This window comes from Camarhynchus parvulus, chromosome 3, assembly GCF_901933205.1.
Source record: "Camarhynchus parvulus chromosome 3, STF_HiC, whole genome shotgun sequence".
NCBI classification, from domain to species: Eukaryota; Metazoa; Chordata; class Aves; order Passeriformes; family Thraupidae; genus Camarhynchus; species Camarhynchus parvulus.
In genome coordinates, this window is record NC_044573.1 from 22,841,876 (window position 1) to 22,865,247 (window position 23,372).

Below are 23,372 nucleotides of genomic sequence, written 5' to 3' on the forward strand. Positions count from 1 at the left end.
GGTTACAAAGTTTTAAGGAATATAAGATATGAAGCAGGACTCACTCTCAATGCACAGATTTGCTGTAACTTCGCACTGTTTGGCAAAGGCAACCTTTTAAGGTGCCCTCAGCTAGCACTGCAGGCAGTTATGACTTGGTCTGCCTTTCCTACCTGTTTATTCCCCTCCCATGCATTGTCTAGACTTGGAAGTGTAAATTCTCCAGAGCACAGATTTCCTCAGCAGGATTTGCTAGGTTAGGGTCCTGCTGGGAGGGGGGTCTTTATCTGAGCCATGAAGCCATAGGAGGCGTGAGGTAGAAATAATACTCAGTTTGTGCATGATGCTTTTGTCCATGCAGAAGTTGCCAGCAAGTGAAGGAAGGTGTGTTTTTAAACCTCAGCACGCTCAGGTGCCCCGTGGCTGCCCGCATGGTCAGACACGTCTGCTTGGTTTGGGCCCAGCTGTGATTACAGAGGTGCAAGGCAAGCCCATGGGTACAGCAGTGGTACAACAGGTTTTCAGAAAGGCCTCACAAGATGCTGAGCCTTCAGTATGTGCTGAAAAGGGGTTATGGAGGATGATTGTTTGCTGGGTTTCGTGGTGGTGACTTGTTTTTTGAGAGGCAGACTGGCCTCCCCACTTGAGTGAGCAAGCCATGCCTCAGTTAGTGTCGCCCCCTGGAAGCTGAGCAACAGAATTTATAGTTTCTGCTATTTAGTAATACTTAAAGCCATAGATGCCGCATTCATATAATTTACCAGTTTATTTTCTTTCCACCTGCATGGAATGGTGGAGGCTTCAGGGAGCCCTCGCTGCCCACTGGCAGCGCTGACAAGGGCATTTCAGCTGAGGGGGTCACCCAGCTCTGCCAGCCGCACTGGAGATGTTCCCAGTCCCAGACATTGCTTGGCACTGGGGAAGACTGGTGAACAAGCTGGTGGTGCTGCTGTTCAACAAGCTGTCCATGAGCCAGCAGCGTCCTTGTGGCCAAGGCAGCCAACAAAATCCTGGAGTGATTAGGAAGAGCATTGCCAGCAGGTCAGGGCAGGTGATCCTGCCCTCTATTCAGCTCTGGTGAAGCCTCATCTGGAGCGCTGTGTCCAGTTCTGGGCTCCTCAGTACAAAAGAGATGCAGAGCTTCTGCAGCAGGTCCAGCGGAGGGCAGTGAGGGTAACTGAGAGATTGGGGGATCTCTCTTAGGAGGAAAGGCTGCGGGAGCTGGGCCTGTTCAGCCTCAAGGAGAGATGACTGAGAGGTGACCTCATCGATGTCTGCCAGGATGTGAAGGGAGGGTGTCAAGAGGATGGAGCTGGGCTCTTCTCAGTGCTGCTGAGCAATAGGACAAGAGGCAAGGGGTAGAAACTGATGTACGGAACTTCCACCTGAACTTGAGAGAGAACTTCTTTACAGTGCAGTGACGGAGCACTGGAACAGATTGCTCAGAGAGGCTGTGGAGTCTCTCTCACTGGAGATACTCCAGAACCGTCTGAAAGAAAACATGTGCCGTGTGCTCTGGGATGACCCTGCTTGAGCAGGGACGATGGACCAGATGTGGTCCCTTCCAGCCTGACCCATCCCGTGATCCTGGGATTCCCTTCCGCGAGAAGGGCAGGCGGCCCGCGGAGGCGGCCGGGGGCGGGTACCGACTGCCGGCCTGGCCCCGCAGCTCCCGCGGCTCCCGGTCCTCCCCCAGGACCGTGTACACGGCACGGACCGCCGTGTGTCGGCCGAGCGGCGGCGCGGAAGGACTGCAGCCCCCAGAACGCGGCGCGGCGGGCGGTGACGTGCGGGAGGCGGGGCGGAAGTGTGTGTTCCCCGGGCTGGGCGGCCGCCCGGGCCCCGTTCCGGCTGTCCCGGCCTCGGTCTCGGCGGCGCGGGGCAGGGGGCAGGAGGAGACAGAAGATGGCGGCGGACCTGGAGGCGGAGGTGCAGGCCATTGACAAGAGCCTGCTGGAGTGCTCCGCCGAGGAGATCGCCGTGGTGAGGCGGCGGGCCCGGCGCGGGGAGGGAGTGGAGTGGGGGCTCGGAGGCCGCGGCAGGCACCGGCCTGGGGAGCCGTTCCGAGGCCGGGGCGAGGCCGCTCCGCGGGGCGAGCGAGCTCTCCGGGAGGGGGTGTCCCTGCCGGGGCTGGCTCTAAGGGCCGACAGCGCTGTCCCGCCGTGGCCTCAGCGCGCTGTTGTCGCCAGCGTCGCTGTTGCAGCCGCCGAGGTCCATGACAGCGATCAGCCAGCTTTTCCTGTTGTGCCGGCTGGCGCAGGTGGCTCCTGGAAGCCGCCTGGACGTGGCCATCCCCTGCCGGGGGCGGCCGGGCCTCTCGCCCCTTCCTTAAGTGCTTCCTGAAGTTAATTTCCTCCGCCTCTGCTGCCCCTTCGCCTCTCTCTGCCGGCAGTCACGCCTAGACCTGAGGAGATCCCCCCTCCCTATTTATTTAGGTGGTTGTCTGACCCCAAATACGCTTTACAGTGTTAAAGTGCTATTACAGGATTCTTCCTTCCTCCCCACTATTTAAGATGCGGTTCTGGAAAAGCTTGCAGGAGTTAATTTTAGGATTATTAGAATGTGGTGTTTCTAGAGGAAATATTAGTAGAATCGGTGTGGCATTTGAAGAAGTCTACTTCTGTTTATATACTTTTTCTTTTCTTACAAAGAGTAGTTGAAAGAGGAATGTAGTTTCGAGGGTAAAGTCTTAGGAGGAAGTTTTGTTTCTGACATGTTTGTCCATTTAGATGCTTGGGCATTTGAGGAACTGGGTGTGTGTGTGTTAAATTTTTGAGACTGCTCATGTGCATATTGGTAGGATAAAACCTTGAAGAGCTGTCTGTGTGTGTCTCAATGGGAATTACATTGGCTGTTTACAAATGAAAATAACAGACTGTTATAGTTCAGATTATCCTCAGATTATGCTTGTGTATCTTCAGTGCAGACAAAGGTATGATTAGATGGGCAAATGTGCACAGTTAGCTATATGCTAGCTAGTTTAGCTCCAGGATTAGTCTTGCTTCTTCTCTACAGCAAACCAAATAATTCCATCAAACATTTATAAAATAGTCCAAATTGAGCCCAAATTACCTTGTCTGTGTGAATAGCAGCTGGTTTTTTTGGGTCACACTGTAGGTAAACTCAAGACAATCATGCACCCAGGGGAATACATTTAGGAGTTTGCTGTAGATAGCAGTGCCAGCTTAAATGTAGTCAATTCTTTCTCATTTTTATTTGTCATCATCTGCACAAGCTTCAATTCAGAAATCTGTCATTCAAATCTAGTGTATTTTTTCTGCCTCCTTTGCTGATAGTATTACTTTACTGATAGCCCAGTATTAACAAAACAAATACTACCCCAAGGCAATAGTTGCTGCACTTAAGGCTTCAGTTTGTCAATTTAATGATAAACTTCCCAAGAACAAAAATAATAAAAATAATTTCTCTTTAACATAACATGAGCCTACATGCAAGTATTTTTTTTGTGTAGCTAAAAACCCCATAAATTGTACCTTTTAGCTTTTGAAACAGACATGTGAATTATTTTATGGCTTGTTAGTATTCTACATTTTGTTCTCCTGGTATCTCTTACTTAGATGGGAATTTCATATAAACCCTGATGAACCATTAGGTATTTACTTTTGTAAGGTGTTGTTTGATCAATACTTTGCACTTTTTTTTCCCTCCAGGGCAGTTAAAGTTGTTGCAGGAGAGTAAGTGTGAAGAGGGAGGAAGTGAAGAGGAATACACTTCCCTTTTTAATAAAAAAACCTCTCTTGGGAGAGTAGAATATTAGCTTGTCTTGCGTGTGATTTCAGGTTAGAAGAAAGACAAATACTAATTGAAACCTTGCCTAAATGCAGAATGCTTTTATGAAAGAACAAATTCCAAAGTTTTGAGTTGTTTTTCTGGAGTTCAGTGCTCCCCAGGTAGCTATTTAGAGAGGCAATGCAACCTGTGTATACCTATGTATATATTTCTATTAACAGTCTAACTTGCACAACAGACCTGTGAGCTGCCTTCCTGGCAGCTTTTAGAGTCACATCTGTTTCCTTGTCCTAGTAGCCTGGATTTCCTTCTGATATTATTTCATCCAGGACCTGATTTTCAAAACTGCATGTGCAGTTATGTGTATAGAACTGGCTCCACAAACAGATTTAAGTGTGATGACGTTCATCATTGCCACACCTAACTCTCAGACAGCTACTCCCAGGATTTTTGGGATGGGAAAGCCATTTACTCGAGGAACGAGAATTCTCTCTGCTTAGGTATTTGTCTGAGCTTGTAGTGCAGCTAGTATGCACTGTGTGTTTTCTAGGTAGAAGTTAGTAATATACTGCTGAATTAAAAGACTGATGTTAAAGATATTTTGCTGAAAAATTCCTGCAATTTAATAACTACCATATGCTATAGAAAATAATGCAAAAATAAGCTTATTAAATGGAAATCATGGCAAAGATGAAGTTACTGCCACTGTGATTGAGTTCATTCCTGGCAGTAGTAGCAATTTGGCAAAACTGAGAAAGAAGAGGAAGAGATGAATGAACTGGTGGGAAAAGTTAAATTCTTGTTTAAAACTTTACTTTTTAATCTTTTTTTTTTCCTATAGTATTCTCTGAATTGTGATGGGAATGGTGAGATAATCTGTAGATTTCTAGATTCTTGGCTATGGCTTTTTGGCAGCTTCTTCCCATGGACTTCCTTGGGAAAAAACTGGGCTTTTACCATCAAAGCTAGATGAATATAGAAAGATTTAGTCAAACTTAGGAAAAGAGAAGTGAAGAAAGCACCCTGACGAATTGGGGTTTTTTGAAATACCAAGTTCTACTTCAGAAAAACATGTCTAATAAATGAAACTACTTCAATATATTTTTAAAAAAGGCAAAAATGCATCCAGTCTGCACAGATGCTCTGCTGACTCTGAATGTCTGTATCCCGAGGAACTTACTACAACCGTGTTATCTCAAACATAAGTTCTTTAGAGTAAGTTATAAATAATTCAGAGTAAATCAGGCTCTAATATTTGATCACCAAACCCATTTATTTTGGCATAATTAATTCTGCATTTTCATGTACAGTTTTAGGTTGATTTTGAACTCTTTTTTTTTTGGGAGCTGCCAGGGGGTATCTGGTTGTCACATTTACAATGAGAAATGGCATGCTGAGGCTGTTTATGTAACACAAGATTTATTCAGTGGACACTTGCAGTATCTGCTTGCTCCCATTTGTTCCTTACAAAAACCTTGCAGTCTTAACTTACAGGTTAAACCTTTCTAAATTTGTTATCCCCAAGGCAGAAATAAAACAAATGTTGTCCTCAAATATTTTTTTATTCTGTGTGTATATATCGGGGGGAAAAAAAATCAAACCTAGGAAATGCTTTGAGTTTTTAAGTGGTTTAGGGCAGCTCAGTGGTTTGATGCCTTTTAAAAACAGCCAACATTGTTTTTTACAATTGAGTGACTAGGAGAATTGTAGTGAATTGACCTTGTCTGGGTGCCAAATACCCACCAAAGCTGCTCTCTCACTCCCCTCCCCAGCTGGAGAGGGGAGAAAATACAACACAAGGCTTGTGGTAGAGATAAGGAGCAGGAAAGGTCACTCACCAGTTACTGCCATTGGCAAAACAGACTCGACTAGGGGAAAAATTAATTTTGTTTCTCACCAATCAAATCAGAGTAGGGTAATGAGAGACAAAATCAAATCTTAAAAACACCTTCCCCCCATCCTTCTTCCCTGGATCAAGTTCACTCGTGTTTTCCCTACCTCCTCCCCTGAGAAGCACAGGTGGATGCAGAATGGGGGATGTGGTCAGTTCCTCATGTTGTCCCTGCACTCCTTCCTCCTCAAGGGGAGGACTCCTCACATCATTCCTTTGCTCCAGTGTGCAGTCACTCCCATGGGGGACAGTCCTCCATGAACTTTTCCAGTGTCAGTCCTTCCCATGGGCTGCAGTTCCTCATGAACTGCTTCAGCCTAGGTCTCTCACAGGGAGTGCAGTCCTTGAGAAACAGGCTGCCCTGTGTGGGCTCCCTGTGGTGTCACCAGTTCTGCCAGCAAACCTGCTCCAGCTTGGGCTCCTCTCTCCTGGGTTCACAGGTCCTGCCAGGAGCCAGCTCCAGCCTTGGCTTCCTACTGTGGAGTCACAGCCTCTTAGCAGCATCCAGCTGCTCTGTCTAGCGTGGGATCCCCCATGGGCTGCCGGTGGATCTCTGTTCCCTGCTGGATCTCCATGGGCTGCAGGGGGATCTCTGCTCTGGTGTCAGGAGCACCTCCTGCCGCACCTTCTGCATTGATTTTGGAGTCTGCAGAGCTGTTATTCTCCCATATTCTTTCTTACATCTCCCAGCTGCTCTTTTTGTCCCTTTAAATATGCTATTCCCTGTTAAATCCGTTATCCCAGAAGTTCTGCTGCTCTCTCTGATGGGCTCAGCTTTGGCCAGCTGTGGGTCCATCTTGGAGCCATCTGGTATTGGCTCTCTCGGACATGGAGAAGCTTCTGGCAGCTTTAATAGAAGCCAGCCTGTAGCCCCCTTGCTACCAAAACATTGCCTCACAAACCCAGTGCAAGAATTCATGGATCTAACACCACACTTGAAATAGTAATTCAGATGAGTTATTTTGGTTGAAGGAGAAACCAAAACTCCTTCATTTTCACAGGTGATTTGTTGAAATTAAATGAGAAAGGGACTGTTACCTAATGCTGTGTTTGCTTTTCTCCATGTACTTTTTGTCTCTGTTCCTTGCCAACTCCAGGCTCCCGCTGATCCTCTCTGTCCCAAGCTGGCAGCATCTGTCTGCACTCCAGAGAAATGTGACCAACACAGTCTAGGCTGTATCCTAAAAATCACTGCCAACATTTTACTGGTCATTCATCCTGGAGGAAAATTTTAGTGAATTTTTCTCTTAAATCTTCTGTATGTCAAAAGGATAAAATGTGTCAGCAAGGAAACAAATTCTTCCTTTCTTAATGTCTGTCTTTTGTGATCATTTAGATTTAACACTTAAAGGAAGCATGGCTTTCTAGTTTTGCAATGACATTTTAGATATTTCATGTAGAAATAAAATAACCTAATATGGCTAGAACTATGATGTGTTTATTAATGAAGAATTTGTGTTCTCATTTTTTTCTAATATAAAAGAAATGGCTGCAAGCAAATGACCTTCAAAAAGAAGTATACCAGCATCTGGCCTATTATGTACCAAAAATTTACTGCAGGGGTCCCAACCCTGCCCCTCAGAGAGAAGACATGCTGGCACAACACGTTTTGCTGGGACCAATGGAATGGTATCTTTGTGGTGAAGATCCTGCATTTGGTTTTCCAAAGCTTGAGCAAGCAAACAAACCTTCCCATCTGTGTGGCCGCGTCTTTAAAGTGGGAGAGCCTACGTATTCTTGCAGGTAGTTTAACTTGACATTGTGACATTGTGAAGTATTTATGATTTGTGGAGTCATGGAACATTTTGCAATAAGAATATACTGTCCTAATGAAAAGTTAATCACCAAAATATATTTTTAAAGGAACCTTGCAGTCTTTCATGGCAAGTGGGATCGGGGAAAATGAACACTACAGATATGTAAATGGAAAAATATTAATTGGTATAATGTAGAGTGTTTTCTGTACAAAAGAAATGCAAGATTGAGAAAGAATTTGAGAAAGTGACCTTTCAGGGTGATTTAAGGGCATTAATCAGAAGTAAGTGGGAAAGTGTATGTGTGTGTGTATTTTGGGTGTTTAATATCAGCTGTTAGCGTTGATCTTGTCTTTTAGACCTCCTTCCATGACCTGCTAAACCAATCTATCAGATGCTTAAAACAAGTGTATCAGCTTCTAGCTCCTTCCCTACCTCTGTCTCTAGATCTCTCTAAAAATACTTTTACTTGAAAGAGAACAGGAAGTTCCTAACCAATTACAAGTATTTAAAAGAATCTTCAGTTTTAAGCCATTGTATTACTAGCTGTAGGTTCATTTTCATCTTCTATTTTCTGAACTGTTTGGAGTTTAAAGTTTTGTTTGTGTCACAAATTCCTGTCATTTTCTGTGGTTTCTACCACTCACTGGGACACTTGAACACTTGGTGAGGTGATGTGGGGACGAAATGTCTCTCTAATTTCAAGGGTTTATTTGTCTGGGTTTCCATTTCCTTCGTTTACAAGGAGAGAATAGTGGAAGAATTTTTCGTTCTAGTGCTCTCCTCTTCTAGAAGCATAATACCTTACTGCCTTTGGGTTTGTAAATACTTTGAGACCTCTTTATAATGAGAGAGATAATATTAAACTGGTGGGTACTTCAGATACATACTGAGTTGTTGGTCTTGAAAAAGCAAGTGTGTTTAGAAGAAAATTACAGATTTCCCAACATTTTCATTGCTCCATATGAACAGTGTTTGATCATTAACACACTGAGTATAGAGTCCTTCTCTTTTTTTTTGTTGATCAGGAAACATTTGCTTCCTGCCGTGTGCTAATTTTCTTTAACTTACAGCTGATAATGAAGAATAATGAGAGTTTAAATTAAGCTTTTGTGGAATGCAGCAAAGAATTATTTTCCAAGTCCACATTAAAATGCAGTGGATTTTCTGTGCAGTTTACAGCTTCAGGTTTGCTTCTGCTTTAGATATAGGCACAGTTACTTGTCTGAGAAATTACTTGACAAATGGTACTGAATTTTTAAGTATACTGCCACAAGTTTAGAGCTCTGAGGAATCAACATTCTGTATTGTGGAACTGATTTACCAAATCCTGCATGCACATTGTTGCATCAAATGGTAGTTTGTTTGGTTTTTTTAAATCTAAAAAAAATAATGCCATGGACATAAATTATTCTAAAAGAGAAGAGTATTGTGTAATTTTGCTTTGACATTTTCACCTTTAGTGGCTCCTCTGGAGAAAATGCATGTGTATAGTAAGTCATGCTTGCCATCATTTATTTTGGTTACATGAAATTAGGGGAATTTTTGATAATGAAATTTCGTGTGATCTCTAGTATTTTCTTTTAAACAAAATAAGTTGTTTCTCTAATAACCATCATCATAAGACAGACATTCTCTTGCTATTTATTTTTACATTGCAAAACCCACCTGCCTTAATCTTGAGGTGCCTGGAAGTTGGCTGCATTTCATGAGTTCATGCATTTTCAGTGTTTTTCAGGGAGACAGTTAAATATAATGCTTAATTTTCTCATTTGGTTTAGCCCATTTTACTTGAAATATTCCTTCTGTCTAATACAGGAGTGTTTGTGGACAAGACCTCATTATGGTCTCTGATCTCCTGGTTGAGAAAATTGTGTTCTTGCAGCTCATCAGTGAGCTTGTAGGGCTGAACTTGGAAGCAGAGGTTTGATTTAGTCTGTTGTGTGCAATCTTTCTTCCCAGTTGAGTGAAAAATGTCTTCTCTGATTGCTGGAGATCATTAATGCTGCTACTCTGTACTTGAGAGAACTTACTTGGGTTTATTCTGGGTTATGTAATTCATCTGTTTACTTGCCTGTATACTTGTCTCACCTCTTGAAGGCAATGTCTGTATTACCCAAACTAGACATACTACCCACACAATATTTTAAAGGCTCTTCTGTTGTGAGAACAGACTATTTTTCTATTTAATTTGTTTACCCTCTTTAAAGCCATCCCTTTTCTCTTTCAGAGTAATATATACATTAGTTAGAAGGTTGATATTGGTGATATTTGAAAATTATCTGTTGTAAAATGTGTTAAGGCAAAAGCAAGTGTTTAATGCTTTTTTTTTCCTTTCTGTTGTTGCTGTTCTCAGAGACTGCGCAGTTGACCCAACTTGTGTGTTGTGCATGGAATGCTTTCTTGGAAGCATTCACAGAGAGCACCGATACAGGGTCAGTGATCCCGTGGGATAATGACATAGTTATTAGTGATTTTGTGTGTGTGTGAAACAGTTTCAAGTTTGCGAATATATCCAGAATTTCCAGATGCTGAATGAGCACAAAGTTCTGAATGTCTGCAGTAATCCTATGTGAACTTGAGTGTTTTGATCTGAGTGTAACTTCTGGAAGTTAACTTTTAAAATATTGAGCAGTTAAATTTTATGTGCAACAGTTTACAAATGTATGTTATTTTTAACACATGCCCTTTAGTGAATTTTACAGGTTTAGGCTTGGGTTTTGAATTGTTCTGACTTTTGTGTTTGACTTTTTTTAAAAGCTGTTGAAAAACCTTTATTAGGAAGCCACTTCTATGCAAAGCTTAAACATAAAGTTAACATAGAGAACGAAAACTGTAAATGCTGTTTATTTTAGTAATATACTGTTATTAGTAGTACAGATTAGTTTAAAAAAACCCTGCAAACAAAGCCAAGAAAACGTTGGTGTGTTTTTAAATAAGAAGTTACATGAAAACTACCAGTGCAGCCTTTCTGTAAATCTGTTTTTTACAATACTGCACTGCTGCTGATGTAAACCACTGTATGGGTACATTGAGCACTAGGATTCAGGAAAACACTCCAAGCACTTTTATCAAGAAACCCTGCCAAATTTGCTGATATCAGCTTACTTCCTGTACATAGGTTTTTACTTTTTGAGACTATTGAATTAACAAGTCTAGGTAACATCCAAAAGTGTAAGCAAATGTTCTTTCAAATGACCATCTAGTTCTGTTGATACTGTAAGATGTGCCTGTATGTATAGAGTATATAAAGTATGCCAGAAATAGGTGAAAGAATTCTTCTATGCCTCAGTTAATAGGTGTGATTCAAAAAAGTATTATTATGCTTATTAACTTGAGGTAGTCTTTAAAATAAGTTTTATTAAAACAGTGTAAATATACCATTAAAAATTTCCAATGCTTTTTTTCTGTGCTTACATATGTGAAAAGTTTAAGTCTCTCAATTCCTTTTGTCATAAAGCATATCCTTCACTCACTGTATAATAGTGCCATGTGAATTGATGTAACTTTGTAGATTAAAACGGTGAGAATTTGTAATAGTATAGATGCCATGGCAATTAATAGATTCAGAAAATCTGAAGACTTCAGGTGGGGCAGAATGAAGGTGTTTGAAGGTGTTTTGTGTTCAGGATTTTTCTTTTGACATAGGCACACTGATGAGGTAGACAAGCTTTCAGCTGTCGTGTGTTGTGATACTGTTTCTGTAGTACAGCTGTGACTGCTCATTTCTTAATGTGCATATACGATGTATGTGCATATTCACATGAACTGCTTTGTTTTTAAATAATTTTAGATGACAACATCAGGTGGAGGAGGTTTCTGTGACTGTGGTGATACAGAAGCTTGGAAGGAAGGTCCTTACTGTCAAAAGCATGAACTTAACTCTTCAGAAACTGCAGAAGAAGAGGTAATTATAATTGAGGCATCATGTTTTAAAACATTATTAACTGTGTATATATGTGTGTATATAAAAATTGTTCGCTTGAAGTTATTTTTAGTCTGCATGAGAGGGTGTAGGAACTTTAATAGTAATAATTGAACCACATTGTTAGACAAAAATTATATATCTTAAGAAATTCCTTAAAATGTTTACTACTTAAAGGCTTCATTTTGTATGTTCTGGGTCACCTCTGCAGTTTTAGTTCTGTTTCTTTGTTTTTCTGTATATTCTCAGAAGTCAAGGCATTTTGCCACATGCAATTAAAAAAAAAAAAATCTGTAAGTATTCATGTGCACCAAGAAGCCAAGTTGAGCTGTCTGTGCAACAAATATTCTGATTCTTACCAAAGCAAAGTGCACAGATTTTTAAAAATCAATATATCTTGCTGTCACAGGAAAGTCATAATGGAGATGTAAGGCAGAAGTCTCTAAAAGAGCTTGTTTGGTATGGAGAAGGTAAATAGAGAACACATCTTCACCACAGAATCAGAGCATAACAACTTGGACCTATTAAATGCAAAAGGACATGCCACATCTTACAGGAAGAACTCAAGCTGTTGGACTAACCACTGCAGAACACTATTGTTTAAAGTTTATATATGTTTGAAAGGAAGTTTTAACATGGTTGTGGAAGGAAAGAGTACCAATGGCCATTTAAAATTGTAGGTACCATCTTTGGTGTTGGAAGTGCTAGTGTCTTAAGTTACTGGAGACTAGAGAAGCATTCTGTCTTCTGCTTATAATCTTCTTATCTGTTATTACATCTCAGGAATGAGTGTGGCTAATTGGGCTTCTGACCTAGCCGCTCACATCTGTTCTTACATAGTATAATTTCTGTGAGATTTTTTTAATGGGAACATCTAAGGCAAGCATTGGTAGTAATTTTGCTGATCTGATGGTTTAAGTGATGCAACTGTAATTGTATTTTCAGTGACAGTGGTCTTTCTGAAATCTGTTCCCACTCTCTCAGCCCTAAAACTCTAGCAGTGTTGCTGGACTCACCACTTGGTCTAGATGCTAGTTTACATTAGTCAGCAGCCTTAGGAAACTCTTGTTATGAAATCTTGGGTGGACTGCTACTTCTGTGCCCAAAAATACTCACACAGTGAGTGTGCCTGACAGAAAAATCAAGGTTCTGGGCAGGCTTTGTGTTTCTTCCCCATAAACCAAGGAGATTGAGATCTCTTATGCAGTGTTGTGTTTGAGGTAGATTAAGGATGGTTTGTTGAGCTTTATTGGAGCCTGTTTTCTGCCTTGCCCAGATATGTACCTTTGTTGAAAGTGCTGGGAGTGGAGGGAGAGCTGCTGCTTATGGCTTGCCTTTGTGTTTGGTGGCTGGTAATTCCTCATACCCTGGATAATTTTTTAATGAAGGGGGAAAAAAAGAAAGAGAAATGGTTGTCCTTACCACTCTTGTAAAGCTTTCAAATATTCCCAAAGAGTCTTGGGGTGGAGGGGGTAAACTTTATTAGTACATGTGAATTGCTGACTGTCAAGAGCCTCCTTTAGATGATGCAGACTTAAGTTGAGAAATTTTTATTGTGACCATTTTTTTACAACCTAAGCTGTAGTGAAGCAGAGGATTTAGTATTAGGTAATCCTAAACCAGAAATTGGGCCACTGTTAAATATTTTAATTGTCTAGCAATAACACATATGTCAAAATATCAAATGATTAATCAAGTCAGTGACCCAGTGTATAATGTATATCCAGGTGACCTGCAGGCCATGCAGTGTTCCCTTTCCAGGTTTGTAGAAGAGGAGCCAGCTGTTCTCAAAATTTTCATACAGTAAAAGACAATTTCCTTAAGAGAAGAGGTTTATAATGTTTTCTGTTCACCATCCTTGAAATGGACTGGAGTGAAATGGTTTGCACTATCTTGTTCAGAGTTGCCTATTCTTATTCATGTGCTGTTCCAAAAAGTGGTCCATTTGATTTGGCAGACTGAGGCAGCTCTCCTTTTCCTCCCCCTCCACATTCCCATTCCCCCACCTGCAGCAGCCTCCATTCTGCTCTGGCACAGAGAGCAGGACGAGTTTGTGGGGGCTGCTGCAGTTGTCAAATGGAGGGCACAGAGTGGGCACAAATGGGTGCATGGTCCACAGACAAAAGGGGAGCAGCTCTCTGTGAGCAAGACTGAGACGTGGACAGATCATTATGAAACACCTATTTACATTTCAGCAGTTAATTATTTATATACCACAGCATATAAGAGACGTGCATCATAAATCATGATGCCAGTGTGCTGCATGTTGTGTAAGCCTGGATAGATAAGACTTATGCCTTTTAATGCATGCTGCATATAAAACAGGACAAGAGATGCATGGTCCTTTGTGTTCTGAGGTTTACTAATATTGATAAGTGGAACAAAAGATACAGGGATCTGAAATTATGGTTTTGAAGGCATAGCAGAAGCAGCACATTTTAATGCAGTTGAGGTTAAAGTTCTTCCAAAGAACGATCTTAAAAGGTGTGCAGGAGTGAGAACAAGGAGACTGAGAATGGAATAATGTGCGAAAATGTAAATGGGTGATCAGAGGCAAGTTAACATTCAGGTACTGAATGCTAGATTAGAGCTTTGGTGACTGTCAGTGTAGAACTGGAAGAAGAAAACAGGATGATTATTGACTCTGTTCCTTTCAGCTGAAAAGTCATTTAAAGAAAGACATCATTAAAGATGCTTACATCATCTTTGATAAAGAGAGGTGCAAGTTTGACAGTTTGCTTTGAATGTCATTTAATTTCTCATTTGCTGTTTATATTTACTTTCCAGGATCCCCTTGTGCACTTACCAGAAGATATGGTAGCAAGAGCTTATAATATTTTTGCCATTACATTTAGATATGCAGTAGATATATTAACATGGGAAAAGGAAAATGAATTGCCTGGACTAGAAATGATGTAAGTATAATATTTGTCTTCTGCCTTTTAAAGGCTTACAGATATTTACAGTTGAAAATGCAGGTTCTGATTTTAAGAATCTTTTCTGCCTTTCCTGAAGTTGTCAGAAGTATTTTGTATAAATAATTGTAGTAGATTTGTATTTCTCATATTTTTCCTTTGCTCTTGCTTTTACTTTTAACATTGCTTTAAATGACATAAATTCAATCCTTGCTTTGAGTGACATAAGTTCAATCTTTGCTTTGAAGTGAGAAGAGTGACACTTACTACTGCATGCTGTTTAATGATGAAGTCCATACCTATGAACAAGTTATTTATACTCTTCAGAAGGCTGTCAACTGCACACAGAAGGAAGCCATTGGTTTTGCAACAACAGTAGATAGAGATGTAAGTGAATTAATTGGTAGAACTTTTAATTACCTTGGCCTAATGTTTGTTTTATGATTATACTTACTTTAGTCTGTTTTCCCAAAGCGTGTGGTTAACATGATTCTGTGAGTCCTGTGTGTCATAGCACTATAAATGCCTTAATACTAAATACTAAATGTCTCAGTGCCTAAATACTATTTGGCCAGTCCAAACCAGACCTGATACTGAATATGTTTCAATGTAAATGTATTCTAGTAGGTCTTTCAAGTGTAAATACCAAGGTGTTTCTCACTCCTCTGTCAAAAATGAGCAGCAGCTTTGGCCCTTCCCTTACTGAACCATAGAGCTGACATTGAAAGAACCCCTAAATATGCTCCAAACATAGGAAATGCTTCTCAGAATAACACCAGTTAAGTGTGAGGGATAAAACCCATAACTGATTGGGTTTTTTCTGGTGCTTGTGGAACTGTTCATGATTTGTGGTTTCTTTTTTAAATTTAATTTAATTTTCTTTTTCATAATTGTCAGATTACAGTGGCAGGAAGAGGTAAAAGCATTTAACGCAGTTTTTAGGAGGAACAGTGATTTCAGAATCACTATATGCTGAATATAATTGTAACTAGCATTTTAGTTTCAGAAGTACTCTGTCAACTGTGTTTGTAGTGTGGCTGATGTTCATTTTTTTAAGGAGAGTGATACTTCATTAGGTATCACTTGTTATTTTTGCAATGAACCTGTGCTTACAGATTTGTAAGCACAGGTTGACATGAAAGAAGTGTCTTTTTTAGTGGGCTTACTGGCTTGTGCGTATTTTTGGGATTTTGGTGTGGGGAGGAAATCTTTTCCCTAATGGCTATGGGAATGTCACTTAGTGTGGTTAAAGTACTTCAGGGATGTCAGTGGAGCAGGAAATATAACCACTTCATATTACTTAACACTGAACTAGATTTTGGTTTTGTGTTAGCGCTGATCTATCTTTTGTGATACTGGTAACCAAAGGATTCACATCTGATCCCTGAATATGAGCTGACCTGAGCATGTGCTGTGTGTTGTGGGATACACTCAGATTTTCCTACTGTTGATGCCTTCTACTTCTAAATGCATACATGAATGCATATATACATGAACATGTATGTGGAAGAAATGAGAATGCTATGCCTGAAGCAGTGATTTGGCATCAGATCTAAAATGCCAGTGAGTTTTCCAGTCTGCAATACACTATAAATTCAATCAATTATCCATTTTGATGTGTTGATTGACAGTAGAGAAAGACTGAAAACCTTCTTTTGGAATAAAACCAGTGCTTCAATTGTATTTTTAAAAGACCAGTTAACTTTAATATCTGCTTTTTAAAAGGTACTGAAATATCTGAAATATCTTCAAGTTATAGCAAAACCAATGAATAATGCCTTTGTACTAATTGTTCTATTGCACTAATCAATCTTAACTAATGTTTGCTGTATTTCAATAAAAGAAGTGTAGTTATTTTCATTGTTTATCTTAAGAACAGTGTTATACACCGAGAACTTAAGGTAACAGGTAAATGAATACATGATACAATTGTATCTTCTTTTTAAAAGTACAGAGTGCATTTGGGAAATCCAAGTATCTTACTATATACAGTACTTACAAGTGAAAATAGCATGAAAGGCAGAGTAGTTAGCATGTATCTGAAGCTTTTACTGTGTTTTTTATACAAATGTAGAACACAGAATTGGGACTCCCTGTTCAGGAGCTGATGGTAATGTTAGATCTTTCTGAATTTGCAGGGCCGTAGGTCTGTTCGATACGGAGACTTCCAATACTGTGATCAGGCAAAATCAGTAATAGTGGTAAGTAGTGGGGGTAAGGGATGCTGTCTCCTTACCTGCCTCATCTTAAGCAGAAGGAGGCTTTGCTACCCAGTTTGTGATACTGTTATCATAATGACTCATTATATTTTAATGATTCAAAGTGTTGGAGATTATATTACAATACAGTAGAGGTATCAAAATATTGGTTTATGGGGTTTTTGTTGTTGTTGTTGTTGATGATCTTTTGTTGGGATTTTTTTCCTACTATGGCCTACCTGACACCAAAATAATTTTCTTTAAAAAATTTGTAGACAGTTTTTTTCCTTCGTAAAACAGATGGTGCCAGGAACTTCTAATGTATCTTTTAGAATTACACGCTAGTTCAGATCAGTGAAGTTAAATGATTACAGTTTTTCTTCTGTAGTGTGAAGTTGCTTATGTCTTTAACAGCAACAGTTATGGAAATTATTACTGATTGAATCCAAGTGTGAAACTGCAAATACTTTCATTTTGCATCTAAGCATTTATATATGTATATATATTAATATCTATATACTGCAAGATTCTTCCATGTGAAAATGTGAGAATAATGTTTTCTTTTCATTTTGTGTTAACTGCTGCAGTGCAGTACTTAATCACATGAAATAAATAGTTTATGTATGATACTGCAACCTTTGAAAAACAAATGCTGCAACTAGAGTTGCTGTTCTTTAACTGTTGAAGATATTTTGAAAGCATTAGTATATTTTTAAAGATTATGTTGTGCAATATTTTTAACTTGCTGGCCATGCAGGCAAAGAACAAATGGCTTTTATGTGTAACATCTGACTATTATGCTTTCTAACACATAGATGAGGGTAATTTCTTTTTTGTTTTAACTCTGTGTATTTAATTTGTATGTTTGAAAATAGTCTGTGCTCAGTCAGTTTCCATGATGGGCTGCAGTGTGACTTGCCTGTCATGTTGAGAGGGACAAACACACATGGCTGTCTTGGGTTGAACGTGGGATTGCTTATCAGTAAAATGCAGCAGATCAGTGTGAGAATTGATAACAGGCCAAGAGTGGAAAATGGTTTGACCTAAATATTCTGATATTGCATAATAAGGTCCTTCAAATATTAATAGGATAAACAAAATGCACTTTTTTTGGGTTTGCTGTGTAGGTGTTAGTAATTAGAATATATATTAATATTACAAATTATCAAAATTAATCACAGGAATGCTGCATTTCTGTATAGAAGTATATACCAGTCCTCACTTAAATATGCATTGCCTCCTTTCTCCTTTTCTTTTTAAGAGAAATACCAGTCGTCAGACAAAGCCATTGAAAGTGCAAGTTATGCATTCATCTATTGTTGCCCATCAGAGCTTTGGTCTGAAGCTCCTAACTTGGCTTGGCAGTGTTATTGGATATTCAGGTGGGCAAAATTTATCTCTTGAGATAAGACAGAGAATATTTGTGAGAGGAGCTGATTTTCTGAAGCACTTTTGTCTACTTATTTGAGATATGTAATGTATAAGGCAAAGCTATTAATAACTTGTCAGACTTCATTCTATTTTCTCTTACTGAAGTGCTGTTCTGAATTCTAACTTCCATGTGAAAGTGCTACCAGTCTTACATAGTCTTTTCTGTTTAGTTGCTGTTGAACAGAAGCTGAGACTCACTGTCAAATGCAGTATGCCAAAAAGCTATTTTTTCAGTCCCTACTTCTTTTTAAATGAATGCAGTAAGCTGAAAATAACCTGTCTGATTAGATAAAACAAAATTATTCAGAAGTAATTTGATGAATGTAGATGAAAGCGATTGCTTCAGATTTTTTGCTAAGTAGAACAGAGAAAATGCAAGGAATTGTGGAGGGTTTTGGTAAGTATAAAAGCTGACAAAGTCTTAATCAGATTTTTTAAAAGAGGTTTCTTCAAAGGAATCAAGATGTGCAGTATCAGATTTTATGGGAATGCTCAGTTTTTGTTTTGACTTCGTTCCCCCTTGCTCCTGGTAAATCATAAGATTGTAAAGATGTAGGATATGGGAGGAAATAAAAAGAAAAGTGACAAACTGCTGATGTGGAGAAATATAGATACAGACGCCCTTGCAATTTGTGTTTTTTTACTCTGGAAATGCTAGCAAGAAGTATTAGCAAAGCATGCTTTCCTGTTGCACATATGTTCTGCATGGCTGCATCATTTCTTCAGAGACTGTATGTTTTATTAGACTGATAGTTGGAAAACCAAGATTTCATGCACAGGGTCCTTATAACATGTTTTTGTTTTTGAAACATAAGTCGTTTATGTTTAAATTTTAAAGATAAGTAAATAAAACTTCTGAACAGTAGGTAGTGGATCGGAGTGATGAAGAAAGTTTCCTTCTGTGGGAAATTTTCCTTTCAGTGAAACATGTAGGCAGGCACTGTCTTTCTCATTTTAAGCCCAGTGTTGTGCCGCATCATTTGTGCCAGGTGCCACAGTCAATAATTTTCAGCACTACATGACAGTTGCAAAAAGGTAATTTGAATATGTCATTTGTCTCACATTGCAGAAGAAAGTACTGAATTTTGAGTTGTGTATGTAGTGTTTGTGAAGTTCTGAAGAGTTCAGCTCATTAAATGCTGAGTTCTTTATGATTCAGAAGGGCAAAAGGCATGTTTGTTTGTGAACAGCACAGATACATTTTGTCTGTGACCAATGTGCTCATTTACTTGAACTACCTTCCATGTCTTGGGATGCAATCTTGTACTCTGAGTCTGGTTTTGTGAAATGCACTTCTGAAAGAGTTGATTTCCCTTAGCTTTTTAACAAACACACCCAAACATCTAAATTCTGGTCAATCTTTTAAACAGTCTGTTACCCTTCATCTGTGACATGAGGGGATTGAGTTCCTGCTTTTCAGTGGTTATGCTGAAATGTCCCTGAACAATGGCTGAGGGACAGGTAGAAGGATCTTCTGCTGTGCCAGAGTTGGGCTGGATGATTGCTGTCAAAGCAATGACAAATTCTTGTCATTAAAAAAAACCAGCAGAAAAAAACCTTGCTATGGAAGGTTTCTGACCTTGCTTAGTCAGAAGTTTGACCACTACTACATCCTTCCTAGCAAATATCCCTTCTTCTGGAATAAGTGTCTATTTGACAATTGCTGAACAATGCAGTAGTTTCCATTAATTTGTTGTCCTTCATAACAGTAGTTGGGATTGAACTCTGCAAGGCAAAAAGGAATAACCCCAAACTGCTGTAGGGTTCTCAGAGTGGATATTACTGCACCATGCAGCACATGGTGCAGTGTACACAGCACTCAGCCACTGCCCACTCTGCCTGAGGAGCTGAGATGCCAAGCAGGGTGTGGAAGTAAGGGCTCTGTAAGTCCCGTAGTTCTATGTGAATATGCATTGCCTGCCGTGCAATGCCAGGTTGAACATTCTTAACAGGAGCATGTCTGGCCTGTGCTGTGTTTCAGATGCAGGCTTGTCTGCAGCCATATGACTTACATGTTCATATGATTACAGTTGTTGCTTCTTTCCATTAGGAAAAAAGATGCAGAGAAGCCTTAAAATGATAGCATGAATATACGAGTCATTTAATATATTAATTATATTTTCCTTTTCATAGGAGTCTAATCAGGAAAACTAAACCCTGGGAAATTAGGCTGTTTCTTATTTTAGTTAGCCATTTTTAAGGAAGCACATTTTGGTTTGATAACTTTAAACCAAATCATTGCGTTTGGTGATTTTCACTATGTTCCATAAGGCTAGTGTGAAACTTGCAAGGTGTGAAATATTTGTGTTTGTATCAGCAAAATGTAAGTGCTGTTATTCAGTTGTCGTGAAAAAGGGGGCAGTGTGAGGGCTTCTGTGATGTATGAAAATTTCAGGATGTCAAAATAACATGTTTGTGTTTGAGCTGTAACTAACTTGTACCATTTCTCTTCATTAAGATGGCCTTCGCCGGATATTGTGTCAGGTTGGTTTGCAAGAAGGGCCAGATGGTGAAAATTCTTCTCTTGTAGATAAGCTGATGCTGTATGATTCTAAACTGTGGAAAGGTGAGTTTTCTCAGAGCTCTGGAAAATGCTAGAGTATGCTGTGCCTAAGTTTTCCTTTTATTGTATCTGCTAATGTTTGATCATTTTTACTGTGGTGTATTATGGATAATTTTGCCTAATTTGTTACAATCTCTCCCTTCATGATACACTCCCAAGTGTATTTAAGACAAGAACATACAGAGACCATTTGGACATGGGGCTTGTTTTAGGTCTAATTTTTCAAAGTGGTCTGAAATTAAAACTGACTTGATAAATGCAAATTCTAGTGATAGTTAATGGAAATAGAGTAAATTATAGAGAAATTGGGGGTTTGTCTGCATTATAGGATCTCAGCATCCGTTTAATATCTACCAAAATGCCTATTTTTAAGGGATAAGGCAGAGTCTTTCTGCTTTGACTTGTGTTTCTGTTCATGAGGTATTCTTAAGTGTTCTGAGAACATTCAGTTCTGTTACTGTTCTGTTGTTTTAGAGCTCTTGAAACTTTGAGAGGCTGTTTGATACAGTGGGATAAGCTAAAAAAGTTGTAATTTTGAGGAAGGTGAGGTAATTAATTTCTATTCTATCATTGATTCTCTGTCTGATTTGATATCCTTAAAGGGTGTGTAAGGCCAGGTGTAAGAAAAAGAAGCACAAAGAACAGGCAGGGAATGATGCAATATGACTGCCGGGGGAACTTCTTGGAGTACCAATAAATAAGTAAGAAGTAAGGTGGAAAGTGGATAGAGAAAATTATTATTTTCAGGTTTTGTTTATCTAATACCTTGATCTTGAGAATGTATTCCTGGCACTGCAAATTTTATAATCTGAAAGATGCTGTGTTTGTGGAGCATTTCAACGTTTTTAATACAGGTTTTGTTGGGATAATGTCTTTCATGTAAGCGAGGAGTAACTTTTGCATTTCTATTTCAACATCAGTATTTCTCTGCTTTTTGTCATATTTCATAGTTCTCTGCATTAAGGAAATAGTGTCATGGCTTTTGACTTAAAAGTGACCTACAGAAGAAATTATGCATATGTGCATTTGTTTCCAAGCTACGTAGAGATGAATATAATTTATATTGATAATACTCTCTGGGAGTATTGTCAATTTATATTGGTAATATCTCTGGGAGGTTGTCCAGACAGACTAGAAATTCAGAGATAGCTTAGCTGATTATTTTATGGAGATGTTCACAACTAGAAAAATTTGTTGCAGTTCCCAAGACTTCTCATAATAGTGTTTCTCTTCTTTTCCCATCTAAATCCCCTGTTGATCCTGTGAAGGAGCAGAGGTCTGTTCTTGTTTTGCTGACTTCCCTTATATTTGATGACATTCAACGGCGTTATCTTATACAGGAGTAATAAATAATGCCTCTTGAAGAATTTTGATTTGTTATTCTTCTTTATCCTTTGCTACCACCTTACAGACTTAATCAAAGCAGCTTCTACTCTGAAGCTCACATTTACCTCATTCTGTAGAACTTTACTTTTCTAAATGTTTCCATAATATGTTGATAGAAAATAGTGACATGCAATATTTCATTCATTTTTGTTGACAGGAGCTAGAAATGTGTATCACCAGTTATTCATGAGCAGTCTTCTTATGGATTTGAAATACAAGAAACTTTTTGCTATCCGCTTTGCGAGGGTAAGTATCTTTCTTACAAAGAGCCATTAAATGCTAAAAATGTCTGGTGAAGAGAGTCTAGTTAGCATACAGTGATTTAAATGAACTGTTACTCATTTTTTTTTTCCTTTTTATGGAAGTGAAAACTTGAAATTAAATGCTGGAAATCTTATTTTGCTCTTCAGATATATTAGTTATAATGGCATCTCATCTCTTGGGAAGGAAATGGCCTTTCAGACACCCCAGAACTAAAGCAGTTCAGATGTTTTTGTCTTCACCATCAGCTATGCAGGCTATCACTTCTTAAGAGCTAATCACTGCTCATTGTTGAGGTGTAAGCTGTTATAGCACTGCTTAGAAATAGCGCTGAAATTCAGTCACGCTGATTAGTATTTCTGCAGTAACTGGTATTCGAAATGCTTTAAATCAGCACTGCAAAATTCTGCTCACTCTGCTGCAGACTCTTGAGTAGAAAATAAAATAGTAGCCTTTATTTTGAAAATGAGAGTGAGTAGATCTCACATGTGAGCAGATTAAGTTGTCATATTCTTTGTACAAAATACCGTAATAATAATCTATTAGAGCTACTCTTCCGTTTTTCATGGCATTAAAGTTTCCCAGAGCAGACATTTAAGTTAAAAAATCAGGTCAGTGTGGATTAGAGGTGAATTTCCCCTTGTTGTTTAGAATTACCGGCAGTTGCAGAGAGATTATATGGAGGATGATCACGAACGGGCAGTATCGGTGGCTGCTCTGTCTGTCCAACTCTTCACTGTACCTACTCTGGTGAGTAGTGCCTGTCTTTCTTTTAAAAACTGATAGTTGGCACTCCTTGCCTTTTTTTGCCTCCTTCTTAATAGAACTATGAGCGATTGCAGAGTGATTTTATGAAAGATGACCACGACAGAGAGTTCTCAATTGCTGACCTCTCGATACAGATATTCACAGTGCCTTCTCTTGTAAGTACTAAAAGACCAAAAAAGGAAATCTTTATTTGTTAAAAGCCTCTCAAGGTTCATAAATCAAGGCTGCAGATTTCTTTAACATTACTGTGGAAATGCAGAGCAGTCAGACTGTTTGCATACATTGCTATGGGTTTAGAAGTTAAAGCATTCAACATTGGGAAGTTCCAGACTGGCTTCCTAGAGTGGGCTGGGTGTTTCTGGTTTTAATTTTTACATTTTTCTTTTACTTTTTTTTAGAAAGGTGCTTTCATATTTAGTTAGAGATACATACACATAACATTTAAATTCCTCATCATACTGAGCCACATTTACTGTTTGTAGAAGTCTATATTATGGTTTGCATGTCATGGTTACAGAGCACCATTCTGGTGCATTTTTATAAATGATCCA

General features: G+C 39.2%; 1 protein-coding gene across 2 annotated transcripts in view; it reads left to right on the plus strand.

The window, feature by feature from the left end:
- Positions 1 to 1,783: 1,783 nt before the first annotated feature.
- Positions 1,784 to 23,372, plus strand: part of UBR2 (ubiquitin protein ligase E3 component n-recognin 2) — a 55,121-nt gene continuing 33,532 nt past the window's right edge. The window contains exons 1-11 of one of the 2 annotated variants that reach the window (XM_030944516.1): positions 1,784 to 1,962; positions 7,104 to 7,363; positions 9,731 to 9,809; positions 11,168 to 11,281; positions 14,087 to 14,214; positions 14,463 to 14,601; positions 16,353 to 16,415; positions 17,674 to 17,794; positions 20,302 to 20,409; positions 21,950 to 22,038; positions 22,705 to 22,803. In XM_030944516.1, the coding sequence (XP_030800376.1) occupies positions 1,885 to 1,962; positions 7,104 to 7,363; positions 9,731 to 9,809; positions 11,168 to 11,281; positions 14,087 to 14,214; positions 14,463 to 14,601; positions 16,353 to 16,415; positions 17,674 to 17,794; positions 20,302 to 20,409; positions 21,950 to 22,038; positions 22,705 to 22,803 (1,278 nt within the window). In that variant the 5' untranslated portion in view covers positions 1,784 to 1,884. Of the gene's footprint in view, positions 1,963 to 7,103; positions 7,364 to 9,730; positions 9,810 to 11,167; positions 11,282 to 14,086; positions 14,215 to 14,462; positions 14,602 to 16,352; positions 16,416 to 17,673; positions 17,795 to 20,301; positions 20,410 to 21,949; positions 22,039 to 22,704; positions 22,804 to 22,877; positions 22,977 to 23,372 lie in introns of both variants that reach the window. The other variant, XM_030944514.1, reaches the window with a different exon arrangement.